The sequence below is a fragment of the Otolemur garnettii genome, unplaced genomic scaffold (assembly GCF_000181295.1).
Source record: "Otolemur garnettii isolate 467f Iridium unplaced genomic scaffold, OtoGar3 scaffold00052, whole genome shotgun sequence".
Taxonomy (NCBI): domain Eukaryota; kingdom Metazoa; phylum Chordata; class Mammalia; order Primates; family Galagidae; genus Otolemur; species Otolemur garnettii.
This window is the reverse complement of record NW_003852447.1, coordinates 4142925-4154060: the sequence shown is the minus strand read 5'-3', so window position 1 is coordinate 4154060 and position 11136 is coordinate 4142925. Positions and strand designations below refer to the sequence as shown.

Genomic DNA, 11136 nt, shown 5'->3' with positions numbered 1-11136 from the left:
AAAAAAAAAAAAAAGAATGCAGTAAGTTATGATGACACCACTGCATTCTAATCCTAGCCTGGGCAATAGAGCAAGACTGTCTCAAAAAGAAAAAAAAAAGGCCCAGTTTTTAACTTAATGTAAGCGGCAATTTCATCATGTATATCAATGGTTTTCTAACTCTAGAGCAGGCATCCTAAAACTATGGCCTGCGGGCCACATGTAGCCCACCTAGGACATTTATCCAGCCTGCCGGGTGTTTTTACGCTGCTACCTGTCCTGCTTAGCAGCCTACTCATCCCAAGGCCCGTAGTCTGGCCCTCCAATGGTCTCAGGGACAGTGAACTGGCCCCGTTTAAAGAGTTTGAGGATCTGGGTGGCGCCTGTGGCTCAAAAGGGTAGTGCGCAAGCGCCACATGCCGGGAGGTGGTGGGTTCAAGTCCAGGCAGGGCCAAAAAAAAAAAAAAAAGTTTGAGGACTACTGCTCTAGAGCATAAAAGAGGTATTTATTAACAATAAATTGACTCTCTCATCGCATCTAATCCCCTTATCTCTTGCCATGCTTGCAATGCCCACCTTTATGTAAATGACTCACAAATCTCCATCATTACCTGTTAACTGTCTGAATGTATGTGTTCTCCAGAATTCTAATGTTGAAACCTAACCCTAAGGTGATGGTAGTAAGAGGCGAGGCCTAACCTGGGCATGGTGGCTCATGCCTATAGTCTCAACTACTCGGGAGGCTGTGATGGGAGGATCAGGGCCAGGAGTTCATGTCTGCAGTGCAGCATGAATATACCTGTAAATAGCCACTGTACTCAGGCCTGAGCAAAACAGAGAGATCCTGTCTCTCAAAAAAGAAAAGGGTGGGCTTGGTATGGTGGCTCACATCTGTAATCCCAGCACTCTAGGAAGCCGAGGTGGGTGGATTGCTTCAGCTCACGAGTTCGAGACCAGCCTGAGCAAAAAGCGAGACCTTGCCTTTACTAAAAATATTAAAACTGAGGCAAGAAGATTGCTTGAACTCAGGAGTTGGAGGTTGCTGTGAGGTATGACACCACAGCACTCAACCCAGGGCAACAGCTTGAGACTCTGTCTTAAAAATAAAAAATAAAAAAGAGGCTCAGCACCTGTAGCTCAAGCAGTTAAGGCACTAGCCACATACTGGAGCTGGCAGGTTTGAATCCAGCCTGGGCCCGCCAAAACAACAATGACAACTACAATAAAAAACTAGCTGGGCGTTGTGGTAGGCACTTGTAATGTCAGCTACTAGGGAGGCTGAGTCAGGAGAATTGCTTAAGTCCAAGAGTTGGAGGTTGCTGTGAGCTGTGACGCCATGGTACTCTACCCAGGGCAACAGCTTGAGACTCCGTCTCAAAAAAAAAAAAAAAAAAAAAGGGAAAAAAAAAGAGTAGGGCCTTTGGGAAGGTCATTAGATTATACAGTGGACATTTCATAAATGTGATTAGTAGCCTAGAGTGGTAGTTCACTTGAGGAGGATCACTTGAGGCCAAGAGTTTGAGACCAGCCTGAGCAACAAAGCAAGACCTTAGTTTCTAAAAAAGTTAAAATAAAAAAAAAAATTAGCTCAGGGTACTGCTATGCACATGTAGTCCTAGCTGTTCAGAAAGACAAGGGCAGGAGGATCACTTGAGGCCAGGAATTTGAGGTGACAGTGAGCTACGATCATGCCACTGTACTCCAGCCTGGGCGATAGAGTAAGACCCAGTCAAAAAAATTATTTTTAAATTTAAAAAAGGCCAGGCATGGTGGCTCATGCCTGGAGCTTGAAACCAGCGTAAACAATATAGCAAGACCCCCTACTTCTACAAAAAACTAGACAGGTCAGCCAGTAATGGTAGTGTACTCCTATATTCCCAGCTACTTGGGAGGCTGAGTTGGGAGGATGGCTTAAGCCCAGGAATTTGCAGTTGCAGTGAGCTATGATAACACCACTGCACTCTAGGCCAGGTGGCAGAGCAATACCCTGTCTCCCAGAAAAAAAGGTGGAGGTATGGATTAGTCCCCTTATGAAAGAGGTCCAAAGGAGCCTGCTACCATGTTTACCTGGAAATAAGACCTACCCAAAAAATAAGCCCTAGCAGGATTTCTATGCATTTGTTAAATATAAAGCCCTACCCTCATAATAAGACCTTGTGATGGGTGTGGCTATGCAGATACCACGCCATGCATTTCAGCACAGTGCAGTAAGGAAGACTGGAATACCTTTAATCTGCCACAGCTCCTTTCTCCGAGCTGCTGGCACTTGTGCAGGTGCCCGGGTGGTAACCATAGTTGCAGGCAATCCTATTGTGCATGTGCAAACAACTAGGGGAAGGGAGTTCCCGCATCACTAGCCCCGGCCCCACGAACAAGGTTGGCTCCCCCTGTCAGGTTCCAGAAGAAGATGACTTAACTGTATTTGAATAAATATAGATTGCTGTATTATACTTAATAAGACATCCCCTGAAAATAAGCCCTAGTGTGTCTTCTTGAGAAAAAATAAATATAAGACTGTCTTATTTTCGGGAGAACACGGTATCTCCTATTTTCCTCCTCTGCCAAATGAGGAAGGGATAAAAAGATACCACTTATGAAGCAGAGGTGGGCCCTCATCAGACACCCAAACTTTCACACCATCTTTTGAGGCTTTTTCCAAAACACCATTTGCTGATACTAAAAGGCCTATTATAACGCATCATCATCTTATCTCTATTAAGCATATGTTAGTTTGTTAGGAAGAACACAAAATAGATCTACTTTGTGGAGAAAATTTAAGAAATCCTAAGATATCTGAAAACTATTTATAAAGCTGATTTAAACATTTAATAACCTTTTACTTATTAAAATAAACAAATATTTACTTTATATCCAATTGCTAAGCATTGCTCTAAAATAGTGAAAATAGGCTCGGCGCCTGTGGCTCAAGTGGCTAAGGCGCCAGCCACATACACCTAAAGTGGCGGGTTCGAATCCCCAGCCCGGGCCCGCCAAACAATGATGGCTGCAACCAAAAAATGGCCAGGCGTTGTGGCGGGTGCCTGTAGTCCCAGCTACTTGGGAGGCTGAGGCAGGAGACTCGCTTGAGCCTAGGAGTTGGAGGTTGCTGTGAGTGTGATGCCATGGCACTCTACCCAGGGGGATAGCTTGAGGCTCCGTCTCCAAAAAAAAAAAAAATAGTGAAAATAACCATGGTAAAAAGTTGAAGTATTACTCTCACAGACCTTACATTTTAGTGGAGGGAGATAAATAAGAAATATGTAAACTAATTTTTTAAATATAGATATTTAACTTCAGGTTGTACTAAGGGCTATGATAGTGGGCTGGAATACTTGGAGTGAGGCTACTCTAGCTCTGGTGACCCAGCTTGAGGGGTTTTACCACACCTCCCTCCTTATCTATGCTGTTCTACCAACCTACTACTAAGGATCTAACTCAGGTCATAAATAAGGGCGAGCAAAAAACATGTAAAAAGTAATGGAAGCACTCTATCATAAGTCCTTTCTATGTGTTCTTTAGCTTTTTAATTAATTCAGGATACAGTCAGTGTTCTTCATAGTTCCTGGTTATAAACGTCAACATGCCAGTACCACGTATCACATGTATACTGTGAAAGTACCTGTGATTTGGGCGACACCTATAGCTCAGTGGGTAGGGCGCTGGCCACATACACTGAGGCTGGTACTGAGGTGCCTGGTTCGAACCACCAGCTTCAGTTTTAGCTAGTGGCTACCTAAAACAACAATGACAACTGCCAAAAAAAAATTAACCAAGCATTGTGGTGGGCGCCTGTAGTCTCAACTACTTGGGAGGCTGAGGCAAGAGAATCGCCTAAGCCCACGAAGTGGAGGTTGCTGTGAGCTGTGTGATGCCACAGCCCTCTACCATGGGTGATAAAGTGAAACTCTGTCTACACACACACAAAAAGGGCAGAGCCTATGGCTCAAAGGAGTGGGGCACCAGAGGTAGCGGGTTTAAACCCAGCCCCAGCCAAAAACTGCAAACAAAAAGCAAAAAAGAAAGTACCTGTGATTAAAAAGGGCTATATTTCTATGACCTTGAGTTACTTTATATCCCTTTATATTAAAAAAATTGTGTCTATGCTCTATTGTCAGAGGAAGAAGAAAAAATTGTGTCCTCTACTATTAAGACTGAGGGATTATTAATCAGCGTATCTACTAAAACTAAACCAGAAAAGTAAATTTATAAACTTATATGCATCGAATTCTTTTTTTTTTTTTAGACAGAGTCTCACTTTGTTGCCCCCAGTAGAGTGCCCTGGTATCATAGCTCACAGCAACCTCTAACTCTTGGGTTCAAGCAATTCTCTTGCCTCAGCCTACCAAGTAGCTGGGACTATAGGTGCCCACCATAATGTCCAGCTATTTAGAGATGGGGTCTCACTCTAGCTCTGGCTGATCTTAAACTCGCGAATATGGGCAATCTGCCCACCTCAGCCTCCCAAAGTGCCGGGATTACAGGTGTGAGCCACCATGCCTGGCCTGCACCAAATTCTTGCTCCTGATGTTAACTTGTTAGTAGGGATTATGCTATAACTGTTTTTTGCTAACATAGTTTGGCATCCAAATACAGGTCCCAAGAACTATTATCGGCTATCCATTAAAAAAATCTTTGCTGGCTCGGTGCCCATAGCACAGTGGTTACGGGGCTGGCCGTGTACACCCAGAGTGGAGGGTTCGAACCCGTTGAGGGCCACCTAAACAATGACAACTGCAACAAAAAAATAGCCAGGGTTGTGCGTTGTGGCAGTCGCCTATAGTCCCAGCTACTTGGGAGGCTGAGGCAAAAGAATCGCTTAAGCCCTAGAGTTTAAGGTTGCTGTGAGCTGTTATGCCATGACACTCTACCAAGGGCGACGTAGTGAGACTGTTTCAAAAAAAAAATCTTTGCCAGCACTACAAATAAAGAAATTTTAAACCTCAACCTCTATGTGACTATAAATAAGTTTATGGGAAGGAAAGGAGGAAAATTAGGAGCAATCAGTACTAAAGGTCAGTTAAATAGATATAAAGTGAATGATTTGCCCAATGTAATCAGGAATTTTTTTTAGGTTAAGCACCTCCCTAGGATTCTCCCATAAGGCTTCAGAAGACTCCAAACTCAAACCTAAGAAACCTTAATCAATTTGATAAACCCTATTTCTTGAGAAGGTCTTAATTAAGGATGAAAAAAATCAATTATCCCAAGAAGTAACATGATTTACCATTATTCCAATAATTAATCTACTCAAGTTTAACTGAAATAATGCATTACTACCGAAAAAGTGTCACTTTAAACTGCCTTGAAAAACAAGAACATTCTAAAAGAAGCCTTAAGCCTTTTTTTTTTTTTTTGAGACAGAGCCTCAAGCTGTCCCCCTGGGTAGAGTGCCATGGCATTACAGCTCACAGTAACCTCCAACTCCTGAGCTCAAGCGAGTCTCCTGCCTCTGCCTCCCAAGTAGCTGGGACCACAGGCGCCCGCCACAACGCCCGGCTATTTTTTGGTTGCAGCCGTCATTGTTGTTTTTGGCGGGTCCGGGCTGGGGATTCGAACCCGCCACCTTAGGTGTATGTGGCTGGCGCCTTAGCCGGTTGAGCTATAGGCGCCGAGCCGAAGCCTTAAGCCTTTTCTAACTACTCCCTACCTTTACAATATCTGTAAAATGAAACACCGATCACCTCTTTAATCAATTCAATACTCACATCTTGATTATATTCCAAGAAGACATGGAAATTTAAATCTTTTCTCAAAATAGGATGTGCTGCCACTCGACATAGGAACACTTCATGCATTGCAACTGTCTTCTTGAATATTGCCAAATATTCACTAGAAGCAATACACAAAATTAAAGGTAAAAAATTCCATCAAATATAAAGTCATCTGCAACAAATTTTTTTTTAGCAAATACACTTTGGATTATTCCAAATGCAAAATTAGAGATAAAAAGATATAATTCATGTAAATAAAGGTTTTAGTTGAACTGTTAATGAAATATATAAAACCCAGCTCTGAAAAAAGACCTCATGCCAGTTAATAAGATTTACTGTATTTAAATGTTAATAATTTTAAGTTTTGTAAACTTTTCTTATTATGCCAGTTGATGTTAAAGGTTACTAAAGGGGTGTTTGCTTTCAGCTCCACAGTAAGTACACTACAAATTATTTGATACAACCTTAATATTCAATTTCTACATAATTACTGCTTTTAAACACCTTACTACAAAAAGAATTTAAACGCATAACTCAGTAAAAATATTTTCAGTGTTAATAATTGCTTTCATCTAATTGCCCCCAAAACACAAGAAACCCACTCTGAAGAGACTGATTTTTGCCACTGACCTGAAGAAATGTGTTTAAGATCTTTTACTACAATCTTTAAACCATAGTGACCATATAGTAGTACATGTACATGTCAGTTTAAAAAAAAAACACTCAAGGAAAAGACTTGATATTCTTGCTTCAACTACGTGCAAGAAGGATTAAGTTTTACATACCAGCAAACCAGCAGGACCAATGTTGGGAGAAGTTTGATCTCTGTGAGGGTAGTCATTCAGTGAAGACAAAAAAGAAGGATGCAGAGGATGGAGGTAGCAGTAGAATAAACCCAAGGTTCTCTGTTATCCAACCCCTAACCAGACCACAAGAGAATCATGATCAGGGCCACTGGAAAATCATAGATTCTTCAATATTAATGTGTTCTGCTAATTTCCAGTTTTCAGTCTTAAAAACTTTTGAATATGTATGTTTGCTATTAGTCTACTGCTTGTACTCAGAACTGACAAAATTCTTAAAATAACTGTCACCATATACTTTGACAAAGGAGACCTGCTTGTCTAATTTATCTGTTCAAGAGTTTAGTATTCTGAAGAGGAGTCTATAGCAGTGTGAATATACGCTGGAAAACGGAAACTAAGTGAAAGAAAAGGAAATGCATGAAGGGAAGAAATGACCAGAAAAAGAGCAATGGAGGTGATGATAATGCAAGGAAAATTATTTCCTTGTCCAAGTTTCAAAATACACAGAAACAACATATAGCAAATCCAAATTTACTTCATTATTTAGTAAAAGGGTAAAGATTTTATATTTTCAGCAAATATGCTAAAAAGAAATACAAGTCGAGTATCCCTAATCTGAAAATCCAAAATCCAAAATGTTCCAAAATCTGAAATTTTTTGAGTACCAACATGACACTCAAGACCATTAGATCATTCTGGATTTCAAATTTTGGGATTAGGGATATTCAATTGGTAAGTACAATGCAAATATTCTGACTACCCCCAAAAAGCTGACATCTGAAACACATATTCCCAAGCATTTTGAATTAGAGATCTCAAACTGTGTATAATTTCCTTTTTTTCTTTTTTCTGCCTATGGTTTCTGGCCAAAAGGAAAAGAATATGGGAGCAAAGTAACTACAGAATAGTTACAAGCCATTTTTCGTTAAAACTATTACTTTCACATATACTTATAAGAAATGTATTAAACCCATGGAAAAATTGTTATAATTTATACCAGGTATCCTCAAACTAAGGCCCATGAGCCACATAAAGCCTGCCTAGGACATTTATCCGGCCTGCCAGGTGTTTTTGCTGCGCTTTGTCCTGGGGCCCACAGTCTGGCCCTCCAATGGTCTGAGGGACAGTGAACTGGCCCCTACTTAAAAAGTTTGAGGACCCCTGATTTATACTGCATACACACACTTTTTAAATTTATTTATTTATTTTTTTTTTAGAGACAATCTCACTTTGTCACCCTCAGTAGAGTGCCATGGCTTCACAGCTCATAGCAACCTCCAGCTCCTGGGCTTAGGCATTTCTCCTGCCTCAGCCTCCTGAGCAGCTGGGACTACAGGCATCCGCCACAATGCCTGGCTATTTTTTGCTGCAGGTTGGCTGGGGCTGGGTTCGAACCCACCACCCTTGGTAAATGGGGCTGGTGCCCTACTCACTGAGCCACAGGTGCTGCCTCTACACACACTTTATAATTTTTTTAATTTTTTTTTTTTTTTAGAGACAAGAGTCTTACTTTGTCACCCTCGGTAGAGTGCTGGGGCCTCCCAGCTGACAGCAACCTCCAGCTCTTGGGCTTAGGTGATTCTCCTGCTTCAGCCTCCAGAGTAGCTGGGAGTACAGGAACCCCCCTCCCACCAATGCCCAGCTATTTTTTTTGTTGTTGCAGTTTGGCCAGGACTGGGTTCAAACCTGCCACCCTTGGTATATGGGGCCAGCACCCTACTTACTGAGTCATAGGCGCTGCCCCCTACACACACTTTTAAAGGTAACAATGTGTGCAAAGGGTTACTCAGCAAATTCTCCTATAAGAAATAAATGTTTTAGTAGTATGTACATGTTGAAAACAGTGAACTAGGTTGCTTGTAAATTAAAAAAATATTTAATTCTACTTTAAAAAATCATGTTCCATTTCTATTTTTTTATAAGCTTTTTAAAAATAAGCTTTTAATCCTCTGTTTTACAAGGGAGATAGTCTATAATTTTCCTGTAGGCTCTGATCATGATCATTAACACTGGTTGTGTGACTTAAACCTGTATCTTCCAGAAAGGGTCCCTATGGTAAAATGATTAAAATGATGGGATATCAGAGAGCACAAAAAAAAAAAAAAAAATAGTAATAAATAAATAAAAATAAAAAAGCATTAAAATAAGTATAATTAACAAAAGTAACAACAACAAAAAAATCACATACGCTTCCAGTTCCTGCTTCATCTTTGTGAATTCTTCTTTTGTCATCGATCCTTCTCCTTCTCCAAGCTTCTGTAGTTTTTCCCTTGAAGCATCAAAATCAGGTCTTGGTGGTGCTGGTGGGATCTGTAACAGAACCAAATCATTAATTTTAAGGGACTATTTGATTTCTTGAAGCACTGTACTACTGTCACCATAAAAGACTGTGTCTGGGAAAGCTAAAAGTATCCTGAATGAGCTGAGCACCAGGAACACCCAAATTCTGAGTAGAGAACTTGACAAGTTCTAGAAATTAAGGTCCTTTACACCAAAAAAGAAATATAGCATAGCACTCATTTCGGGTATTAGAACAGTAGTTCTCAAACTTCAATCTGAAGACTCCCCTGTGGCAACCTCGAGTCCTCAAATTCATATGTACACTAAGCTCTGACTACAGACTGAACATGTATAGCAAACACACACATCATCTCTCAGAAGTTTTATATGCAGGCTCGGCGCCTGTGGCTCAAATAGCTAAGGGGCCAGCCACATACACCTGAGCTGGCGGGTTCGAATCCAGCCTGGGCTTGCCAAACAACAATGACAGCTGTAACCAAAAAACAGCCAAGCGTTGTGGCGGGCGCCTGTAATCCCAATTATTTGGGAGGTGGAGGCAGGAAACTCGCTTGAGCCCAAGAGTTGGAGGTTGCTGTGAGCTGTGATGCCACAGCACTCTACCCAGGGCAACAGCTTGAGGCTCTGTCTCAAAAAAAAAAAAGAAGTTTTATATGCAAATAATATGATTAAAGACAATTTTTTTTCTTGTAGTTTTTGGCCAGGGCTGGGTTTGAACCCACCACCTCTGGCATATGGGGTCGGCACTCTACTCCTTTGAGCCACAGTGCCGCCTGACAAATTTTTTTTAATGAACTCAGGGCCAGACATGGGTGTTCACACTTGTAATCACTATAATTTAAGAGTCAGAGATGGGAACACTGCTTGAGGCCAGGAGTTCAAGAGTGGGCTGGGCATAACAAGACCTAGTTTCTACAGAAAAATTAAAAAAAAAAAATCAGCCAGGTGTGATGGCACATGCCTATAATCCCATCTACTCAGTGAGGCTTAGGCAGGAAGATCTCTTGAGCCCAGGAGTTTGAGGCTGCAGTGGTCTATGATTGTACCACTGTACTCCAGCCTCGGTGACAGAGTGAAACACTATCTTGAAAAAAGAAAAAGAGAAATTAATGAATTCACAGTAGCTTTATGCTACTGTATTTTTTTTTTCATTAATAAATACTAGCAATATGATCCAGCAAAGGATGTTAAGAGGGTCCTAGATTGGAGGAGTGTACCCGAAACAGAAAGAATTATTTTGGGAACAAGAGAACAAGACATGAATTAATGACTAACTTCATTTTACTCATCCAGTCAGGGAATAAGTAAGCAAACACCTACCTTAAATAAGAACGTAAGATCTAGAAGAGATACAGAATTCAAGAAATAAATATAAGAGAAAATAATCCTGGCTAGGCACAGTGGCTCATGCCTATAATCTTAGCACTCTGGGAGGTCGAGACAGATGGGACTGCCTGAGTTCACAAGTTCCAGATCAGCCTGAGCAAGTATAAGACGTTGTCTCTAAAAAACAGCAGATGTTGTGGCAGGCGCCTGCAGTCTCAGCTACTTGGGAGGCTGAGACAAGAGAATCACTTGAGCCCAAGAGTTTGAGGTTGCTGTGAGCTATGACACCATGGCACTCTACCCAAGGAAGCAAAGTGAGACTCTGTCTCAAAAACAAAAAAAAAAAAAAAATAGTAATAAATAAATAAAAATAAAAAAGCATTAAAATAAGTATAATTAACAAAAGTAACAACAACAAAAAAATCACATACGCTTCCAGTTCCTGCTTCATCTTTGTGAATTCTTCTTTTGTCATCGATCCTTCTCCTTCTCCAAGCTTCTGTAGTTTTTCCCTTGAAGCATCAAAATCAGGTCTTGGTGGTGCTGGTGGGATCTGTAACAGAACCAAATCATTAATTTTAAGGGACTATTTGATTTCTTGAAGCACTGTACTACTGTCACCATAAAAGACTGTGTCTGGGAAAGCTAAAAGTATCCTGAATGAGCTGAGCACCAGGAACACCCAAATTCTGAGTAGAGAACTTGACAAGTTCTAGAAATTAAGGTCCTTTACACCAAAAAAGAAATATAGCATAGCACTCATTTCGGGTATTAGAACAGTAGTTCTCAAACTTCAATCTGAAGACTCCCCTGTGGCAACCTCGAGTCCTCAAATTCATATGTACACTAAGCTCTGACTACAGACTGAACATGTATAGCAAACACACACATCATCTCTCAGAAGTTTTATATGCAGGCTCGGCGCCTGTGGCTCAAATAGCTAAGGGGCCAGCCACATACACCTGAGCTGGCGGGTTCGAATCCAGCCTGGGCTTGCCAAACAACAATGACAGCTG

General features: G+C 41.1%; 1 protein-coding gene across 2 annotated transcripts in view; it reads right to left on the bottom strand.

The window, feature by feature from the left end:
• The window catches only part of SNX6 (sorting nexin 6), a 60655-nt gene that overhangs the window by 25655 nt on the left and 23864 nt on the right, over positions 1-11136 (bottom strand). The window contains exons 5-6 of one of the 2 annotated variants that reach the window (XM_003791977.3): positions 10552-10673; positions 5685-5808 (exon numbers count right to left, since the gene is read on the bottom strand). In XM_003791977.3, coding sequence (XP_003792025.1) covers positions 5685-5808; positions 10552-10673 — 246 coding nt within the window. Of the gene's footprint in view, positions 1-5684; positions 5809-8684; positions 8918-10551; positions 10674-11136 lie in introns of those variants that run through there. The other variant, XM_012806457.2, reaches the window with a different exon arrangement.